The following is a 22,140-nucleotide window of genomic DNA, read 5'->3' as shown; positions in this document are numbered from 1 at the left end:
AATAAACATCAGGGCCACAGCGAGCTGCCTGGCCTGTCTGCCCCAACGTGTCAGTACCACCAGCAGTTTCACATCCTCTGTTCATATGGTAGGAGCTTTCAATACTGCCAACAAATGCTGGTTCAGCCAGCCGAGGAGACCATGCAGCCCATTCATGATTGTTGCATCCACATACAATGTAAACAACAGGGACATAGAGCTGCCCAATCACCAGCCCCTTCAGCTGCTGCAGCAGCATAACTTCTTAGTAGGTCCTTTCAGACATGCCACAACCCTGTTGGAGGCTAGCTGGTATTTTCTGTTAGGGTGGCAATCAATCACTTCGTACAAGTGGGTCTTGCAAATTGTCAATTGGGGCTATCTCCTTCCGTTTATTTCCACTCCCTTTTTCCCCTCCCACCACCATCGTGATGGCTGTCTGAGGATAATCTGTCTATTTTACAGGAGAAAGTTCAGGCCCTTCCTGCCAAAGGAGCCATAGCTATGATGCTGGCTTCAAGAGTGGAAACTGGCTGCTACTCTTGCCACTATCTGGAGCCGAAGGATGGAGGCACTCCTATTTTTTTTTTCTTTCTTGAAGACCTTTTGATGCCTTTCTGTGGGAGGAAAAATTCAAGATGCTCATTCTTGCCAGTTCTTGCCTGCCCTCAACCCTTGAGACCTGATGGCAGCGTTGGACATACAGGATGCACATTTCCTCCTCCCTGTCCTGCAGGCCCATAGCTTTTACATGAGGGTGGGACAACAGCACTTTGTTTGCTGTGTTCCCCTTAGGCTGGCTGTGTCTGGATTTCAGAAAATACTGCAAAAGACCTGCAGTGGTGGCATTGGGCCAGGGACAGTTCCCACTCCCTTCTTCACCCAGAGCTCTGCTGTGACCAATGCATTGCTTCTGGGTTGGGGAGGCCATGTGGGAGGGGTGGAGATCAAAGGCATTATGTCTCCGACAGAGGTCTGCCTCCACATCAATCTCCTTGAGTTGCAGGCCATTCACTGGACTGTGAAAGCCTTCATTCCATCTATCAAAGAGAGGCAGTTGCTTATAGACCACACCATCACCTTGTGGTACTGCAAATGGCTGGGTGGTTTCAACACCAGGGCAAAGTAACTCCGCCTTCGACGCCTAGCAATCAGGAATGGCAGCTTCAGTTGGAGGTGGTGCAAGGTCCCTTCTGTGTGTAGGGAGAAACTTGGCTTGATCTATTTGCCGCAGAGCACACAATTTCTGGATATTAGCACCATGGAGTTCCCAAGACTGTGCGCTCTCACTGATTCTGTCTTGAGTGGGGCCTGGGCTCCTGTACACCTTTCTGCTGCCGAATGGGCCCAAGTCATCGCAGTGACACTGGATTGGGCAAGGAGAGTGTGACACCCAGAACGTCTGAGCATGGACATTTGTCCTCCGATCAGGCAGCTACTTTGGGAGATTGAGCAGTGGCAGTTGACCTCGTTCCACCTTCATCCCAAAGTAGTTTATCATTCTGGCAGTCAGGCTTCTGTCTACAAAATATGTATATGCCTGCCATTGGGAAAGGTCTGTAGCTTGGTGCGGTACTCTGCAAAGTGAGCCGCTTCAGATCAAATTATCTGAGGGGTTGCCATTAGCCCCCAAGTGATTTGCTTTGGGCACAGTCAAAGGTTATTTGTTGGCTCTTTTGCAGTTTACAACCCAGCGCACTTTATTTAAAGGTATAGGCATGGGGGTATGGGTGTGTGTGTGTGTGTGTGTGTCCCCGTTCGTGTCTCTGTGTGTGTGTCCCCGTTCGTGTGTCTTTGTGTGTGTGTCCCCATTTGTGTGTCTTTGTGTGTGTGTCCCCGTTCGTGTGTCTGTCTGTGTGTGTGTCCCCGTTCGTGTGTCTGTGTGTGTTCTCGTTCGTGTGTGTGTGTGTGTGTCTGTTCGTGTGTCTGTGTGTGTGTGTGTCTGTGTCCCCCGTTTGTGTGTGTGTGTGTGTGTGTCCCCGTTCGTGTGTCTGTGTGTGGGTGTCCCCTCAATAATGTCTGGACAGCCAGATATGACAAGAAAGGCACTTTACCTGCTCTGTCCTGCATTACTTTTTGCTTCGAGCCAGTTCAGACTCGCCATCTGGGAGGTACTGCTTTGGTATCTATTCAGAAGGTGAGGAATGGGCAGTTTGAATTATCTATAAAAAGAACAAGTTGGTTAACTTTTGATAACACTCTTTCTCGCTTGTTCCTCACCAAACCTACCTCTTCCTTGTTCTCTGAACTGGGCTCTTTTCCATCTAAAAATCTCCCAGGTCAACGCCAATATACTGTTTGGCAGTGCAACTGGGGTAGGGGGGGCGGGGGGGGTGGTTGAAATCCTAGAAAGTAACTGTAGTATGTATGATTGGGTGGGACTTGTATGCAGTTCTGCTTGTCACTTCAAGAGCAGTATGATATACTACAGCTTGAAAATTTCTGGATCTAGTTTGACGTCTGAGGGAATATTCAAAAGGTGAGAAATCGCCAGCTAGATAGAGTATCAACTAGAAAGAGTGTTACCAAAGATAACTTGTTTATTGTAACCATCAGTGGAAAACAGCTGGTACATGTACATTTATAGTACCTCCATCAAAGAAGAGGACAAAGAAGGGAATTTAAGGCTAAGATTAAATTGTTTTAGGTCCCTTATAGCTACATGGAGAGTTAGAGATGCAGATGTCAGGTGAAATAGGTTTGCAGGCACAAAGTGCTTCAAAGAATTCCAGGTTCAGTGGTGTCTGAGATGTGAAGTTGGCGGGAATCTCCTCAGCTTGAGGCCAAGTTAAAAAGGGATCCCCGCAGCTTGAGTAAAATTCAATTTTCTGCAGCTAAACATGAAGGCCAAATGTTTGCTCATCAAATGGAAACCATTAGAAAGAGTATTTAAGTTCCCATATTTTGGGGTAACCTTCGATCACTCAGACAATTTTCATATTTATTTGGTGTAAAGGCCATGATAAATGTTTCCTAACAATTAGTTTCCAGGTTCAGTTGAAAATTAATAGCATTTTGCGATGTTATATTTGCTGATAGGCAAGTGTAAATTGAGACCCTGCTTAAGTCTTCCCTGTCCTGAACCCATACTGGACTTCGGAAAGTATGTTATGTTCAGAGGTCCAGAGCAGTATCCTGTCTAGCATTATTCTTCCTACTATGTTTCAGGATAGTCAAGCTGGGATATTGGGAGATAGCATTTGGGGTCCTGGAAATTTCCCTTTTTAAAAACTGGGAGTAGCACAGCTAAAAGTCAGGACTTAAGCAAGCCTGTGTTACAAGTCGACTTTATACAGTTCGTCAGCAAAGGGGCCCAAAAATCAACAATCTTTTCATGGGTCCATAGGGACACCATCTGGAACCAGGGGCCTTATTCGACTGACTCTTCTTAATTGCACCCCTCACTTCATCCAGAGAAAATGTAAAATCTGAAAGAAACACGTTAGTATTAGATTCCTTACCTTAGAATATCCCCAGGCGTCAGACTGGATCCGGACTCTTTTGCGTAGCAATACCCCTGCGCGTAGTCCGTCATCGTCTCTGGCTCCGCGTCCGTGGTCTGCATCGTCTGCGCCGGAATGACGTCGGAGTACTTAGACGCCGCCCATGCGCGCTGACGTCAGTTCTTCTTTTTTCCGCGCCAGCTAGCGTCATCACTCCTCCGACCGCCCCCGACGCTCGCCCGACGCGGCCGGAGTTTTGGGTGGCACCACCCACGCGGCTCCGCAGCAGTCGCTAGCGCCGCATCCTGCCCCACACCTTCGGGTCCCTGAACAGGGTGCGACACCGGAGGAGATCAAGCGGTACCTCATGGCCATGAGGTCGCTCTTCTCCACCGGACCCCACGACCCCTTCGGGCCTGGCGGGTCGTGTGCTTCGGCACCGACGCCGCAGATGGCTTCGGCCTCGGCGCCGCCGGCGACTTCGGTCCCGGCGTCGCAGGCCCCGCCGGATCAACCTTACGGCCTCACTGGCGCCGCCCCCAAGGGTGTCCCCACCGGCGCCGACTTCGGCCGGCGCCGGCTCCAGTTCTTCTGTCAATCCCGTTCAGCCATCGACACGGCCCCGTTGGGCGCCGTACGAGACGGCTTTGGGTACATTCTACTTTAATGAACGGGCCCCAATTGTTGATCCTGGCTACCAGGCATTGGGTGACGAAGAGGACGGGGAGGGGTCTGAGGACCCTTTGACACAGGAGTGTCAGGACCAAGCGGACTGGACAGAGGAGCTTGGGGAAGCCAGCGGCCTGGATCTCTCTCCGAACACTGGTTTTGTCTCCCCTCCAACCGTGGCTACGGAGGAGGGTGCAGCCTAAAGCGTAGTTCTGATGTGGGCGGCTAAGGCCTTAAACCTTATGCTCCCCTCAGCGGCCGTGAGGACTAATCTCCTCACCGAGGTCCTCAAACCGCAGTCAAGCTCGGTCGAGCCTCTGCTGCCGTTCAATGAGGCAGTAGAGGCGTTCTGACGTTCTGCTGGGCACCTGGTCCAAGCCCGCCTTAGGACAGCCTGTGGACAGGAATGTGGCCAGACGCTACCGCCCGGCTCCGGGTGACCCAAGCTTCCTGTCGACCCATCCAACCCCCGATAGCCTGGTTATCCAGGCCTCTAACTCCCAGACCGCGTTCCCGTCGGCCCCTCCCGACAGGGAATCCAAGAGGTTTGAACAATTTGGCAAGAAGGTGTTCTCGTCCCTTAGTCTGGGACTGCGGTCAGTCAACACCGCATGCCTCTTGGACCGCTACACCCACACCCTGTGGGACACGGTTGCGGACGTGCTGCCAAAATGCCCTGAGGAGATTAGGGCTAAACTCGCCCAAGCCCTAGCGGAGGGTCAAGATGCGGCACGGTACTCTATCCGGTGTGGACTGGATACCACCGATACGCTAGGCAGAGCAATGGCCACGACAGTGGCGGTCAGACGCCACGCCTGGCTACGGTGCGCCCATTTTTCGGCCGATATCCAGGCCACGCTTCTGGACATGCCGTTTGATGGCCGTCACCTGTTTGGCGACCAGGCAGACCACGCGCTTGAGCGCTTTAAGGACTCCAGGGCTACGGCCAAGTCCTTGGGCCTCTCGGCCCGCGCCAGCAAATGGGTGCCTTTAGCTCCTTTCGTGGCCAAGGAAGGGGCGCCCCCACACGGACCGTCAGCCACACGCCGCAGCAGAATGTCCAGCGCGGTGGCGGCCGTGGGAACCGCCGGGGAGGCGGTCGCGGTCCAAGGCGAGGCCAGTCCGCACCCGCTACCGCCTCAAAACCTTCCTAGTCAGAGTTTTCAGGCCCATGTGACGCCAGTGGGTGGCAGGGTCCGCCATCATCTCTTCCACTGGCGCACAGTCACATCGGACAGGTGGGTGCTGCAAATCGTCCGAAGGGGCTACTCCCTCCCCTTCAAGTCGACCCCTCCAGCCATGCCACCGCAGTACCAATGCGTGTCGGGGGACCACTTGCAACTTCTGCAGGAGGAAGTTACGGCCCTCTTGGCCAAGGGGGCCATCGAGCGCGTTCCTGGGCCAGAAGTAGGGTGTGGTTGCTACTCCGACTACTTTCTGGTACCCAAGAAGGGCAAAGGGGGCCTACGCCCTATCTTGAACCTACAGAGCGTCAACGGCTTCCTCCGGAAGGGGAAGTTCAAAATGTTGACTTTAGCTCAAGTCTTGGCTGCCCTAGACCTGCAAGACTGGATGGTGGCGTTGCACTTGCAGGACGCCTACTTTCACATCCCCGTCCTGCCGGCCCACCGACGTTACCTGTGGTTCACGGTAGGCCTCAAGCATTTTCAGTTCACCGTGCTCCCCTTTGGCCTTACCAGCGCCCAACGGGTGTTCACGAAAGTGATGGCGGTGGTCGCAGTTCATCTGCGCAGGTTAGGGGTTTCAGTCTTCCCCTACCTCGACGACTGGTTGTTGAAGGCGGGCTCGCCCCAAACAGTCGTCAACCACCTCCAGATTACGGTGGATCTCCTGCACCTGCTGGGGTTTTCCATCAACGTACCGAAATCACACCTGCGCCCCTCCCAAAAGCTCCTCTTCATCGGAGCTGTTCTGGACTCGGCGCACTTTCGGGTTTTTCCTCCCGAGCAGCGAGTCCGGGATATTCAGGCTTTGATTCCCATCTTCCAGCCGTTATCCCGGGTTTCGGTCAGGTTGACGCTGTGGCTCCTGGGGCTGATGGCTTCCTGCATCCTTCTGGTGCATCACGCCCGGTGGCAGATGCGGGCTCTGCAGTGGGACCTGAAGTTTCAGTGGGCCCAGCATCAGGGCAACCTGTCCGACCATGTCCTGATCTCGGAGGGCACTACGAGACAGTTGCAGTGGTGGCTCACGGACCGCGATTGGGTCGACGGCAGATCCCTCTCCCTTCCCCAACCGGAGCACGTAGTTGTGACGGACGCGTCCCTCCAGGGCTGGGGAGGCCACATGGGAGAGGCGGAGATCAGAGGCCTCTGGTCTCCGGCGGAGTCCCGGCTCCATATCAACCTTCTGGAGCTGCGGGTGATTCGTCTAGCACTGAAAGCATTCCTCCCCTCTGTCCGGGGGAGTGTGGTGCAGGTGTTCACGGACAACACCACCGCCATGTGGTACTGCAACAAACAGGGCGGGTGGGGTCGCGGACCCTATGCCAGGAGGCTCTGCGCCTCTGGCAGTGGCTGGAACATCAGGGCGTGACCCTGGTGGTTCAACACCTGGCAGGCTCTCTGAATGCCAGGGCGGACGAACTCAGCCGCGGTGCTCGATGGATCACGAATGGCGTCTGAACTCGGACGTGGCGCAAGGCATCTTTCTGCAGTGGGGAGAGCCTTGATTATATCTATTCGCCACCGAAGAGAACGCGCAATGTCATCAGTTCTGCGCGTTGGAATTTCCAAGGCGGCACTCGCTCGGCGACTCATTTCGTCGCGAGTGGAGTTGCGGTCTGTTATACGCCTTTCCGTGTATACCACTTCTGCCCAGAGTGCTGAAGAAGATCAGGCGCAACCGGGCTCAGGTCATCCTTGTGGCTCCGGACTGGGCTCGAAGGTTCTGGTATCCCGAGCTACTCAACATGCCAGTCGGTCCCCCGATCCGTCTGCCTCTTCAGGAGGACCTTCTGTCGCAACAGCAGGGGACGGTCCTCCACCCGAACCTGTCCAGTCTCCACCTTCATGCTTGGAGATTGAGCGGCGGCAGTTTAGGCCATTTGACTTGCCTCCTGAAGTTTGTAATGTTATTCTGGCAGCCAGGCGTCCCTCCACTAAGACGGTATACGCCTGCCGGTGGAACAAATTTGTGGCATGGTGCACAGCAAAGGCTGTGGATCCCCTTTCTGCCCCTCTTTCTGAAGTTCTTCTCTTCCTTCTTTCTCTTGCCCAGCAGGGCTCTGCTTTGGGCACTCTCAAGGGCTACCTTTCCGCCCTTTCGGTCTTCCTAAGGCTACCTGATCAACCTTCTTTGTTCAAGTCCCCTATAGTAACTCGTTTTCTGAAGGGCATCACGCACATGTTTCCACCTGCCCCTTTTGTGATGCCTCAGCGGGACTTGAACCTAGTTCTTACTTTCCTGATGTGCGCTCCCTTTGAGCCACTTCACTCTTGTCCTCTTCGTCTTCTCACCTTGAAAACAGCCTTCCTGGTTGCCATCACCTCTGCCAGAAGGGTGAGTGAGCTCCAGGCTCGATCTTGCAAACCTCCCTTCCTGTCTGTGCATCCGGACTAGGTGGTGTTGCGTACTAAACCATCTTTACTGCCCAAGGTAGTCTCTGCTTTCCACATCGGGCAGTCCATCACCTTGCCCTCCTTCTTCCCGCCTCCGCATCCCTCAAAGGATGAAGAGCGGCTCCATCGTCTGGACCCAAAACGTGCGCTTTCATTCTATGTGGATCGCACACGCCATTTCCGGGTGGACGACCAACTCTTTGTTCGCTACGTGGGTGCGAAGAAGGGACGGGCGGTGCATAAACGGACCGTTCGAGGCATGTGGACTGCTGAATTCATATCTGTGCATAGATCGCCGCCTAGTGTTGGGTCCGGATGATTGCACATTGTTGTCCTGGAAGAGTCTTCGAAGTATCACGAGATAGGTGGCTCCTCCCCTGGACTACAGTGCGCATGGGCATCGCCTCCATCCCCAGATTGTTTTTTTCCGCCATTGGGTTCGGATGTGTGTCGGTTCCCTCTGTCGGAACCGATAGTTGTTAACTCACTTAACTCGAGACCAAAAGGTCTTTAGGCTTGGCGCCGGTATCGTTTTCGTTCGGGTTTACTGTTTTCTCCAGCTCCGAACTCTCGCTGCCCTTCCGCGTGCTCTCGGCGCGGACGGGCCCACTCGACGCTCCAGCCATGGAACGGACTCCGTTTAAACGGTGCCCGGTCTGCAACGCGAAGTACTCGCACCTCGACGTGCACCCAGTGTGCAACACCTGTCTGTCGCCGGACCACAACGAGGCCAGGTGCATGGCCTGCTCGAAGTTCCGGTGCAAGAAGACCCTCAAGATTCGTCGGGCCGCGAGACTCCAGGCCAAGCTGTCTGCGCCCCCGCCGGACAACATCTTCGAGGAAGACGTCGGAGACGACGATGTCCAGCAGGTTTCGGACTCTGGCCCTGCGTCCGAGGGGGAGGCCTACGACGCAGGGGACGAGGAGTTTGACGAAGCCGACGACGAGGTAGGGGACGACGATACGGCCTTTGCCACTGTGGGGGATAGCTCTGAGGACGAGCACCCCCGGACTGACTCAGGGGTCGAACCCCTTCCTGCGGCCCAGGTCGAGGGATCGCCTTCGGGCCTTACCCAAGACCCTGTTACAAGTCCAGCAGCCCCGCCTACGAGCCCGGCCACGGACATTTTGGAGGTGCCACTCACTTTTTCAAAAACGAAAGTGAAGCCTTCGGGTTCAACAGCTCCGGCTTCGAAACCGAAAGTGAAAGTCGTACAGAAGGCTCTGGAGGCGTCAAAACCTAAGAAATCCAAAATGGCCGACATGGACAGTCCAGCCAAGATGGCCGACCCGAAGGCATCTGGGTCGGTGCCGAAAGCAAAGTCGTCCGACGCGGCGGCGTCGGCGCCGAAGATGGTCGCGGTCGACGACCCGAAGAAGGCTTCAAAGAAGCGTCAAGGCGATCCCAAAGCTCAGGCTTCCCCGGCCCCGGCCGCCGGAGCCAAGGAGGGTACCGCGTCGACTCCGAAGACACTGCCTCTCGCCGACGCAACTCCCAAATCAGGGAAATCAAGCGATACGGTCGCTCCCTCTCCAGCCCTCTCGAAGAAGGTCCAGGAGTCCCTGCAACGGATTCGAAAAGCCGCGGAGCTTCCAGACCCTGAGGCTGGAGTGTCGAAGCCCGCGCAGAAGCCGTCCAAGGCGCACACGCCTATCCGCTTCACCCTACCGCCGAAGTCGACGCCGAAGGCCTTCGCTCCGAAGCAGGTGGCTGGGGTGCCCTGGAAGGAGGTGTCGACGCCCAAAGCTTCTCCGGTGGTGGCTAAACCTCGGCTCCAACCACTCGCGGAGGAAGAACGTCGTGAAGTCATCATCGACGCCAATACTGGGAAACTGTCCCTCCTCAAGAGAAAAATCACCATGGAGCCGGTGCTAGAACACTTTCGCATTCCTCTAAAAAATAAAAGGGACTCTGCGGGTGCTTCAGCGTCTCCGGGGCCGGCATCCCCAAGTGACCTGCCGCGTTCCCCAACTCGCTCTACTGCGGGGGATGACGACGAGGAAGAGGTCGAGTACAACTATCCGGCGTACTCGGATCCGGAGGAGGAACATGTACCTTGGTCTGCCGGAGGCGACCCCGAGGACCCGCAGTCGGGTCAGGAACCACATCTCTTTGCGCCAAAAACTTCGCCAACGGAGGACTCTGCTGCCTTCAACGCGCTAATCGAGAGAGCTGCAGCTAACCACGATGTCGAGCTGCACTCCGATCCTGTGGATGTAGACTTTTTGTTTGACACTTTCTCTGTGGCCGAAAAGTCAATCAAAACTCTGCCAATGCTCAAGGGAGTGCTCAAGCACGCGCAGGAGGTCTTCAAGGAGCCCACTCGGGCACGTGTTATCAATCCACGCATTGATAAAAAATATAAGGCAGCGCCCTCGGATCCAACATATATCAAGGGACACTTGCCACTAGACTCTTTGGTCGTTTCCAACGCTCGCAAGAGGGCGAACTCACAGACAACTGGTGACGCTCCTCCCCCAGACAAAGAGTCGAAAATATTTGAGGCCTCAGGGAAGCGGATTGCTGCACAGGCAGCTAACATTTGGCGCATCTCGAACACTCAGGCCCTACTCGCACGCTACGATAGGGCTCATTATGACACCCTAGAGGCACTACTGCAGCACTTGCCTGACCAGTACAAGGAGGCAGGGGAGATGTTAATTCAAGAGGGAAAGCTCATCACAAATGCTTCCATAAAATGTGCGCTAGATGTGGCTGATACGGCATCCAGGGCGATCAACACTAGTGTGTTGCTCAGAAGGCATGCATGGCTTAGGATTTCAGGGTTTAGACCTGATATACAAACGACCATCCTGAACCAGACGGTTAATCCTGACCATTTGTTCGGCCCTGAGGTGGATGCGACGCTTGAGAAAATGAAAAAAGATACAGACACGGCTAAGTCTATGGAAGCCCTTCAATCTCAGCAGTTTCGGGGTGGCTCCTTTCGCCGATCCAATACCAGAGGCACCTCAAGGGGTCAGGCATCGCAATCCACTCAGTACTACAAAGGCAATACCCAAACCTCATACACCAACAAAGGTAGAGGTGGCTACAGAGGCAACAACATCAAAGGCAGGGGACGTGGAAACAACAGCTCCAGGTCCACCGCCGCCAACAAGCAGTGACGCCTTGTCACTGCCCCCCGACCACACAACACCGGTCGGGGGGAGACTCCAGCAGTTCCTGCCCGCGTGGAGATCCATCACCACGGACAGGTGGGTCAAGTCTCTTATCCAGTACGGTTACTGTCTGGAACTTACCTCCACTCCACCGAACATAACTCCAAGAAGCCGTCCTATGTCCGGCGAGCACTTGCTCTTGTTGCAGCAGGAAGTTCAGGTCATGCTGCAAAAAGGCGCAATAGAGCTCGTCCCACTGCAGGAAAGGGGTACAGGAGTTTACTCTCTGTACTTTCTAATCCCCAAAAGGGACGGTTCCCTGCGGCCCATTCTGGACCTCAGGCCCCTCAACTGGTACATTCTTTCGGAGCATTTCCATATGCTCACGCTGCAGCAGGTGCTCCCTCTGCTCCAACAGGGGGACTTCCTGGCTACGTTGGATCTGAAAGACGCATACTTTCACATCCCCCTGCATCCTTCCCACAGGAAGTATCTCAGATTCACGATCCAAAAACAGCACTACCAGTTCAGGGTTCTGCCGTTCGGAGTCACCACAGCGCCAAGGGTCTTTACGAAGTGCCTGGCGACTGTGGCGGCGCATCTGCGACGCCAGAACGTCCACGTCTACCCTTACCTGGACGACTGGCTCATTCAAGCAAAAACAGAACAACAGTGCGCCGACCACGTGTCCCGCACCATTCATCTCCTGCACGATCTGGGATTCTCTCTGAACTACCCGAAATCCCATCTCCAGCCCGCCCATGTACGACAGTATCTGGGCGCGACAATAAACACTCTGGCAGCCACTGCGCAGCCAAATTCAGTGAGAATCGCCAGTATCCAAGCGCTGATCCAACGATTCAGACCTCAACACTCGCTTCCAGCGAAGGTGTTCATGCAGTTGATAGGCATGATGGCCTCCTGCATCTCCATTGTCCCGCACGCGAGGCTACATATGCGTCCGCTTCAGGAGTGCCTGGCACGTCAGTGGACTCAGGCTCATGGGCAACTGACAGACCTAGTGTTGGTGAGCGGTCGGGCATACAACTCTCTGCATTGGTGGAATCCACAAAACCTTTGCAAGGGCCGACCATTCCAGGAGCCTGTGCCGCAGATTATCCTGACAACGGACGCTTCTCTCCAGGGATGGGGAGCGCATTTCCTCCACTACACGGTGCAGGGACTATGGACACTACAGCAAAGGAAGATGCACATCAATGTGTTGGAACTGATGGCAATCTTCATGGCCTTAAAGGCGTTCAAAGTACATCTGTGCAACAAATTCGTGTTGATCCGGACGGACAACATGACAGCCATGTACTACATTCAGAAGCAGGGAGGCACACACTCTCCGCAGCTGTCTCATCTGGCTCAGAGCATGTGGAAGTGGGCCATTCAGAGGAACATCTTCCTCATGGCGGAGCATCTCCCGGGCAAGGACAACCAGATGGCGGACCTGCTCAGCAGGCACAGCCATCAAATGCACGAGTGGGAGATACATCCATCAGTACTCCAACCGTACTTCCAAAGGTGGGGTCATCCAGAGATAGACCTGTTCGCCACAAAGGAGAACGCAAAATGCCAACGCTTCGCCGCCAGATTCCCACACCCGCAATCACAGGGCAATGCGATGTGAATGAACTGGTCAGGCAGATTTGCGTACGCTTTTCCCCCAGCACCTCTGATACCGCTGGTGGCACGCAAGCTCAGGCAGCACTCTATGACTCTCATCCTGGTTGCTCCGACGTGGGCTCGCCAACCATGGAACACCACGTTTCTAGAACTGTCCGTGGTACCGCATCAAAGGCTTCATCTCACTCCCAGCCTTCTGACGCAGAGCCATGGCGACATTCAGCACCCAGATCTGCAACAGCTCAACCTGGCGATCTGGCTCCTGAAGTCCTAGAGTTTGGCTACCTCAATCTTCCCCCCGATTGCATGACCATCATTCGGGAGGCAAGGAAGCCCACTACTAGAGCTTGTTATGCGGCTAAATGGAAGAGGTTTGTCATTTACTGTGTTAACCACAATATTGACCCGCTAGATGCTTCCATTCAAAACATCATTTGTTACCTGTTCCACCTGTATCAATGCAATTTGGCGTACTCTTCCATCCGCATTCACCTGTCTGCTATGGCAGCATACCTTCAAAACAGGCATCACCTGTCACTTTTTAGGGTTCCTGCTATCAAGGCTTTTCTGGAAGGACTCAAAAGAGTCATTCCGCCAAGGACCCCACCAGCTCCAGAGTGGAACCTCAATGTGGTTCTTACTAGACTGATGGGTCCTCCCTTCGAGCCACTGCACTCTTGTGAGCTACAGTTTCTGACTTGGAAGGTTGCTTTCTTAGTAGCAATTACATCGCTACGGAGGGTTAGCGAGCTGCAGGCGCTCACCATCCAAGAACCTTTCTTCCAAGTACATGCTAACAGGGTTGTGCTCCGCACTAACCCTAAATTCTTACCCAAGGTTGTCTCTCAATTCCATATGAACCAGACAATTGAGTTGCCGGTGTTTTTCCAAAACCCAGAGACGCTGGCGGAGCGGATGCTCCACACCCTTGATGTTAAGAGAGCCTTGATGTACTATGTAGACAGGACCAAAGATTTTCGCAAAACCAAGCAGCTTTTTGTTGCTTTTGCCACACACCACAAGGGAAACGCTATCTCCAAAGCTGGGATCGCTAGGTGGATCGTGAAATGCATTCAGATCTGTTACGCTAAAGCTAAGCGCACTCTCACTATCCCACCGAGGGCCCATTCCACCAGGAAGTTGGGGGCCTCTATGGCTTTCCTAGGTAACATTCCCTTAGAAGATATCTGTAGAGCAGCCACATGGTCTACCACACATACTTTCACTAAACACTACTGTGTAGACGTGCATTCCAAACAGCAGGCAGCTGTTGGTCAGGCTGTTCTCAAAACACTTTTTCAGACTGCTGCAGCTGGCACGGGCGGCCGCCGCTAATGGAGGGACTGCTATGTATTCCTTGCACAGATATGAATTCAGCAGCCCACATGCCTCGAACTGCAAATGCTACTTACCAGTATGCATCTGTTCTTGGCATGTAGGGCTGCTGACATTCATATCGCCCACCCTCCTCCCCGGCGCCTGTAGCAGCTGCAGTATTCATTCATATGTATATTTATATGCTCATAGCATGGTCATCACTCACATACTTCACTCCATCTCTGCCAATGGCTAAAAACAATCTGGGGATGGAGGCGATGCCCATGCGCACTGTAGTCCAGGGGAGGAGCCACCTATCTCGTGATACTTCGAAGACTCTTCCAGGACAACAATGTGCAATCATCCGGACCCAACACTAGGCGGCGATCTATGCACAGATATGAATGTCAGCAGCCCTACATGCCAAGAACAGATGCATACTGGTAAGTAGCATTTGCAATCTCTCGGTGGGTCGTCTTATGCATCAAGGCGTGCTACTCCTTGGCTAGAAAGGAGCCTCCAGTTGGGCTGAGGGCCCATTCCACTCGGGCCACGGCGGCTACTACTGCACTGGGTCGGGGAGTCCCCATGCAGGACATTTGCCAGGCGGCTACGTGGGCCTCGCTGCACACCTTTGCGAGGCACTACTGCCTGGACAGTCAGGTCAGGAGGGATGGCTTCTTTGGCCGTTCCGTCCTCCAGGACTTCCTGGTGTGAGAATTTGGTTCGCAGACCCACCACCGAGGTTGGTATTGCTGGGGTATCTATTCTAAGGTAAGGAATCTAATACTAACATGTTTCTTTCAGATTAACAAGTTACTTACCTTCGGTAACGATATATCTGTAAGAAACAGTAGTTAGTATTAGATTCCTTACCGCCCCACCCATCCTCCCCGTTCTGCGAACTGATACCTAGGGTTAAGGTTCTTCCCCTTTCAGGGCCCTAGTTTCTTGGCACCAGTGTTGGTTCTAGCATGGCTAAGAACTGACGTCAGCGCGCATGGGCGGCGTCTATCAATCACAGACATTTATATAGCGCACTACTTACCCGGAGGGTCTCAAGGCGTCTAAGCACTCCGACGTCATTCCGGCGCCGACGACGACGGACGCGGTGCTAGAGACGACGCCTGACGACGCGCAGGGGTATTGCTACGCAAAAATTTCCGGATCCAGTCTGACGCCTGGGGATATTCTAAGGTAAGGAATCTAATACTAACTACTGTTTCTTGCAGATATATAGTTACCGAAGGTAAGTAACTTGTTCATTAAGAAGGAAGGGGGCCCCTGGCATATGAGGGGTCGGTGTTACTATCTGGGGACTAGAAGTCCTTACAATGGGTGTTACATATTATATAGGTCCCAAATTTGAGGCTGGGGCTTTTTTTTTTTTAAAGCGTTTGAATTAACGATATTCCAGAACCCTTTGCTGCCTCTTTTAATTTCACATGCATCAACTAACTTATCCCAGGTTTCAGCCAGCAGAGCGTATTTTTTAACACCAATTTGTATTGCTTAATATAATGACAAATCTCAGTGTAAAGGCAGCAATTTACAAGGCCCCCACTTGCCTTTAATCTGAATGTATATCTGACCCATATCAGTTGTCTTCTATGCCAGCTTTCACGCGGTTTGGTGCAGTTCTCCATTGTTACTTTTTTTCCGTTTAGGACTACCAAAGACATTCAAAATGGATTATGGTTACTAGGCAGTTAAAACCTAGATTGTTTATGCGTAAATCTTTGGCCTTGTACCCTATTTTAAAGTGTGCGAGATTCTTCGATTTGAATCCAGGACACTTGCCCCATTTGTAGCGTTGTTTACTTGAGTGTAGGTTTCTACATATTAAGATGGCTAAAGAATCATAGTTCCTACCCTTCCTTTTAAATTCCGTTCCTGCTACATAAATATTGATGTAGGTGATTTTTTTTTTTTTGTTTTTCCCCTCACTCGTTGATCCTTTTTCTTTTTAGGTACATGTAAAGTTGATTTCCCAGACGCAAACAAGCTCCACTTCTTTCATCTAATAGTAAGCCCAGGTAATTGTTTTTGTGGCTATGTTTTCTAGCACTGTAAAACGTATGAATACTATTGTGCTGTGTGACAAAACTGAAATGGGCAGGAGAAGATTCTTTTGACGTACCTTCTATTTTGTGGCTGTTATGACTGCTTGAAATTCAAATCTGCTCTTACTCAAATGTTGGTAGCATGTCTGCAAATATCTAATGAAGGATTTGGTCAACCAACACCATAATCCGCTTGCTGCCTAATATTCTAAATGCTTTGCTAATTACGTATTAAGAAACTATTAAAGTTCATGACCTATCGATCGCTTCATTTGTTTAAAGAACCCTGCTACATGAAATTCAGGTGAATGCTTTTTTTCGATTCTCCAATCAATGTTCTGGTCGAGATCGTGACTACCCGGAGGAATTGAACATGAATCCTTACGAGGTCCAGGCTTCTTTCCCATTGTAATGGGGTTAACATTTTTTAAAACTTTTATGTCACCTAGGAATGCAAAGTTATTAGTATCTTAAAATGAATGTATGTTTTCTGCCAAACAAAATATTAGCGCCTGGAGAACCTCTCCCCACACCAATGCTGTTGGATTGTTCATTGCTATTTCAGTGTGAAGGGGCACAGTGTGTACTTGGCGTAATTAATCTTTCTCCGGATTCCTAAAAGCCTTATAACTAGCTTCTAACGAAGAATGAACATAAAGATGAGCAGCTTCTAGCCGAAACAATCTTCAGTTTAAGGGCATAGCTTCCAGTTGAACATATGGGTATTGCGCTTGTTAGAGAATCGCTTAACTGCTGCGCCAAACGAGGTATGTGGGAAGTGGTTGACTACAAAGTGAAAAAGATATCTTAATATTTCACCTGCATGTCCTTTAGGTTGTTCTTACCGCAAGGAAATGCACCATAAAACTTCATTGGGTAGGAAGAGGTCTAACAGTGGCAGTGAAAAAAATCAAAAATCTGGCTTGGTGGCAAAAAGAAATAGAACATATCTATGACCTGGCAAGGTCCAGAAAGAATTTTACAACGCGCAAGGTGGCGTTTTTTGCCTTTGAGGGCGCAATCTGCTTCTTTTTAAACCCGATGTGAAAACTGTACTTAATATTTTCAGAACCCTGTAATGGTGCAGGATTTTTTGATGTGGTGTTCATAATTTCATAAATCATGTAACCATGTATGTCATGGTGATAATGTGAATATTGACAAAGCAAATGGTTTTGCTTTTTGTATAGTTAGGATTTTTGGCCTTGTGTTTAGTTTGACACTTTTTATCGGGTACTAGTTGCTAGAGGCATTCACTCCTCATTTCTCTATGGTGCTCTAGTTCTCTAATACTCTAGTGCTGATCCAGTTCATTCTTCCCTTTACTATGACATGATTGGGTTTACCACATTGGTGTTTGTCAGCAAGTGGTTATTTTTGTGGGTAAAAGTAGGTTGGGCTATATAAAGAGTTATGATTGAAGGGTCTCAGTATTTGTTAGTTTCCTCCTCGGAGCCTTCCAGGCACATGGGCTAGATGTGAAAGTGTTTTTTTACCATGATCCTACAATGTCAACCCCCCTCCCCTCATTCCTTGTTGTGATGGCTGATCTGTCTTGCAACTGATGGAAAGCAGGAGACTACTATTAATGGATCAAGATATGGTGCTGCTGCCACTGATAGAAGGAAAGAAATGATGAAAGATGAAGGGAAATGGGGGAACCGGAAAGTAAAAACTAGGAGTAGGAATCATGCAGTTGCTGGTAGAGGAATGGGAAGATGTAGGCAAAGTACAATGGCATGATAAAGGAAAAGGATAACTAGGAAGGAAGGCTTTAATATACAAAGAGGTGGTAGCAGGAGAGGGAGTGAGAACTATGCCATAGAGATACGAGGGGAGTAAAATCAAGAGACATGGTTTTCAAGAGAAAATCAGATCCTTGGATGACACAAGGACTGATTGACCATATCCCCATTTAGCTGCTATATCAGGTGTGATACACTCACAGGGCCAGTATATGAAGCCAATATTGTGAGTGAGAAGATGACACTGGTGTGCTGCGCAGGTTTTTTTTGCATCCGTAAAGTAGAAAAATCATGTCTCTTGTTCTTGATTTGTCTGCAGTTTAAAAAAACCAAAACTTTTCTATCGAATGTTTATCGAAAATACAAAGCACTTCCCTAGCACATACGCACTCATTACAATACATTGAAGCCACTACTGTACCCAGGTATTTGAATCTGGTCGAGAGGTCCAGCAACTCCGGGGCCCAAGTGGTGACTGGGGGGCATTAGGCCTAGGCTTGGCCAAATGTATGTGAATGCCTGAGTAGATCTCAAGTGTTTGTGTTTGCATAGCCTGAGGGCCCAACTCTTTGGCATCATCCAGGAACAGCAGGACATTATCCGCGTACCGGGAGATTATGTTGCCAACTGTGGGGAACTCATTGAAAGCCATGGATCAGTGCGATGACCCTCACCCATGCTGCCAAAGTCTCTATCACCAATGCAAAGGATAGATGTGAGTGCAGGCATCCCTGTCTGGTACCCCATCCTATCTCAAACCATTGGGACACAGCATTACTGACCTGTACCCTTCCTTTGAGGTGGGTGTTTACAGTTTGACGTAGCTAACGAAGGAGGAGCGTGCATGCAGGCTAGGGATAGCTGAGATGCCTGCAGGGTTGTAGTCACCACCACATAGCGCCCCAGTTGGTCATGCCATTTACCACCAAGGGGACATGTTTCCAGACTAAGATGAGGACTCCTCTCTATCCGTGATAAAAACCAGAGCTAAACACCCTCGAGTTCTACCTGTGCACCAGGAAGGGACAGTGGTTGCCCATTAAGTGCGTCTCCTGCCACATGAATATATCTGGGTTGGTTTTATGTGCCACCCTCCACATTGCCCTCTATTGATTTGGTCTAAAAAAGCGTTAATGTTCTGTGAAAGAACTGTAAGTTTCCCTGTGAAGTTGGGGTTTGGTGCATCAACTATTTGTCCAAGAGAGTGTCAAAGTCAACCATGTCTCAGATCTGTATGCGCTGTGTTGGACAATTAAGTGATAATGATTGTGCAAGAATTAAGTCTAAACAAAAAAGAAAATCTTTCCCCCCAACACCCACCCCATACTTCGCAAACTAGAAGTACTTGTAGTGATGCAACTAGGGACAGTAGCCAACTGGACTAGCTTGAGATGTACTTCTTACCTGCTGTTCAAACTCCCCTGCCCCCCATAACGTAGCCCAACTCCCTCCCCATCAAACCCAAAAAGCAAAGACCTGAAGCAAAACAACACGGGTGTGGATCACCAGCCATCCCCGGTTGTCACTACACAGTCTCTTAAGCAGATGGACACCTTGCTGTTTTTGATAGAGCATGTCAAGCTGGAAGCTCCTTAGAGGATAACAGATGGTTGGATGCTTCATTTTCGAGCATGAGATCGGTCTCTGTTGCGGAGGCCGACAAACCTGGTGGAGATCTGGCCGTGTCAGGCGAGTGAGCCCTTCACTTCCACGTCCTGTGATTTGGAGCTGTTTTTCACTCTCCTGGAGGTCCTTTACGTTCGAGGCATGTGGGCTGCTGAATTCATATCTGTGCATAGATCGCCGCCTAGTGTTGGGTCCGGATGATCGCACCTTGTTGTCTTGGAAGAGTCTTCGAAGTATCACGAGATAGGTGGCTCCTCCCCTGGACTACAGTGCGCATGGGCATCGACTCCATCCTCAGATTGTTTTTTTCCGCCATTGGGTTCGGATGTATATTGGTTCCCTCTAGTCGGAATCGATAAAAAACTTTTCTTAAGACCAAAAGGTCTTTAGTACATGTCCGTATTGTCTTGCGTTCGGTGCCTAACTCTTCCAGCTCGGTTCCGAGCCGGATTCCATCACCCGCGTGCTTTCAACGCGGAGGGCCCAGTCGATGCCTCAGACCCTATCGACTGTTTATCATGGACCGAAGTCTGTTCAAAAGATGTCCTGTCTGCAACTCAAAGTATCCCCACATCGGCGTCCACCCGGTGTGCAACAAGTGTCTGTCGCCGGACCATGATGAAGCCAGTTGCATGGCTTGTTGCCGCTTCAGGTCCAAGAAGACGCTTAAGCATCGACGCGCTGCGCGCCAGGAGGCCCAGCTCACTGCACCGGCGCCTGCGGACATTTTCGATGTCGAGGAAGAAGTTACCGGGGACATCGGTGACAACCTGTCGAATCCCGCGTCGGACGTCGACGTCGACTACGACTACGATGCGGACGCAGAAATGTTCGAAGCTGAAGAAGTCGTCGACTAGGTAGGGGACGACGACGGGGCCTTTGGGCCATGGAGGATAGCTCGGACGAAGAGCTACCTCGCACTGACACAGGGGCCGTACCGATTCATAAGGCTCAGGTCGAGGGATCGCCACTAGGCCTTACCCAAGATCCTACGATGGGTTCTACTGCCTCGCCTTCGGGCTCGGCCACGGACATTGCTATTGAGCCGCACCCTGGAAAATCGAAACCAAAAGCGAAACCTACGGTCTCGACACATGAAACAACGCAGGTGCCCGCCTCGAAACCGAAAGTGCGCATCACTTTGGTCGGATCCAAGGCCTCGGAGCCCTCGGCGCCGAAGAAGCCAAAGAGTGTTGTCGAGACGAAGGCTCAAGTCAAGGGCGTCGCGACGAAGTCTGCCGCGCCGAGGACTAAAGTCAAGGTGGTCGAGCCGATCAAGTCGGCGCCGAAGGCGGTCGACACCAACAAAGGACTCGGTGGCCCGAAGAAAGGACTCGGCGACCCGAAGGTTATCGAGACTACGCGTCAACAGGACAAGGCCAAGAGCGGCGCACCCCGAGAGTCCACTCCTAGTGGGGCCTCAAAGGATCCCGTCGACTCGGCGCGCCCATCCGCCACGTTCACCAAGAAGGTGACGGACTCCCTACAGAGCATCAGGGAGAAGGCCTCGGCGGTCGGACCAACAGATCCTCCACCTCCGAAGCCGGTCGAGAAACCTCACAAGGCGTCGACGCCCATTCACTTCACGTTGCCGCCGAAGGTGGCGCCGAAGGCTTTCACCCCTAAAGCGGTCGCTAGTGTCCCCGAGAAGGTGTCCTCGGTGCCGAAGTCGTCGACGGTGGTGTCCACCTTGAAGCATCGACAATCTTCGGTGGACGGACAACATGAACATTTTATTGATGCCGAAACGGGCAGACTTTCCCTCCACAAGCGGAAAATTGCCCAGGAACAACCAATGGAGTCCTACAAGATTCCCCTAAAGTGGAAGGACGCTGCTTCCACTCCTGTCCTGGTGGAACCAATTTCTCCACAGACTTGTGATGTGTCGCCCACTTACTCTGATGTGGACGCTGGTGAGGGCGATGATGAGGATGAGTACTGCTATCCTGTCTATACAGACCCTGATGATACCAATGAACCCTGGGCTGCTGGTGCTGACCCAGGTGATCCTCATTCTGGACAAGACACTCAACTCTATTCTGTGAAGACATCTCCTACAGAGGATTCTGCAGCATTTAATACCCTCATTGAACGGGCAGCTAAAAATCACAACGTCCAGCTCCATGCTGACCCTGTTGACGTCTATTTCCTTTTTGATACCTTTTCAGTCTCAGAGAGGACTGTCAAAACTCTACCTATGTTAAAAGGTGTCTTGAAACATACTGGAGAGATCTTTAAAGAGCCTACCAGAGCAAGGGTGATAAACCCTAGGATTGAGAAAAAGTATAAGCCGGCGCCTACTGATACTACCTACATTAAAGGACAGTTGCCTCTGGACTCTCTTGTCGTCTCGAATGCCCAGAAGAGGGCTAATTCTCAGACAACGGGTGATGCTCCTCCCCCAGACAAGGAATCTAAGGTCTTTGAGGCATCAGGGAAAAGGGTGGCAGTACAGGCGGCCAACATCTGGCGCATTTCCAATACACATGCGCTTCTAGCGAGGTATGACCGGGCACACTATGACACACTGGAGACCATGTTGCAACACCTGCCAGATGAATACAAGGAGGCAGCTGAGATGCTTATTCAAGAGGGAAAGCTGATCTCTAATGCTTCCATTAAGTGTGCACTGGACGCGGCTGACACCGCAGCCAGGGCTGTTAACACTAGTGTTATGCTGAGACGACATGCCTGGCTGAGAATCTCCGGATTTAAGCCGGAGATACAGACCACCATCCTTAATCAAACAGTGAATCCAGATCGCCTGTTTGGCCCAGAGGTTGACACCACCTTAGAAAAGATTAAGAAGGACACTGAAACTGCTAAGTCCATGGGTGCCTTACAGTCCCAGCAGTTCAGGGGTGGGTCTTTTCGTCGTTCAAGCACTAGAGGCGTTTCCAGAGGCCAGCTCTCCCAAACAACGCAGTACTACAAAGTCAACACACAGTCCACATACACCAAC

The 22,140-nt window shown here is 51.7% G+C and overlaps 1 protein-coding gene across 2 annotated transcripts in view; it reads left to right on the top strand.

Annotated features, from left to right (window-relative positions):
- UBE2F (ubiquitin conjugating enzyme E2 F (putative)) overlaps positions 1-22,140 on the top strand; it is a 1,298,841-nt gene that overhangs the window by 224,669 nt on the left and 1,052,032 nt on the right. For both annotated transcript variants that reach the window (XM_086956339.1, XM_086956340.1), the window contains one exon: positions 15,715-15,780. In XM_086956339.1, coding sequence (XP_086812465.1) covers positions 15,715-15,780 — 66 coding nt within the window. The remainder of the gene's footprint in view (positions 1-15,714; positions 15,781-22,140) is intronic.

Source organism: Lissotriton vulgaris, chromosome 2_1, assembly GCF_964263255.1.
Source record: "Lissotriton vulgaris chromosome 2_1, aLisVul1.2, whole genome shotgun sequence".
Taxonomy (NCBI): domain Eukaryota; kingdom Metazoa; phylum Chordata; class Amphibia; order Caudata; family Salamandridae; genus Lissotriton; species Lissotriton vulgaris.
Note: the sequence above shows the minus strand (reverse complement) of the source record. Positions and strands in the feature narration are given on the sequence as shown.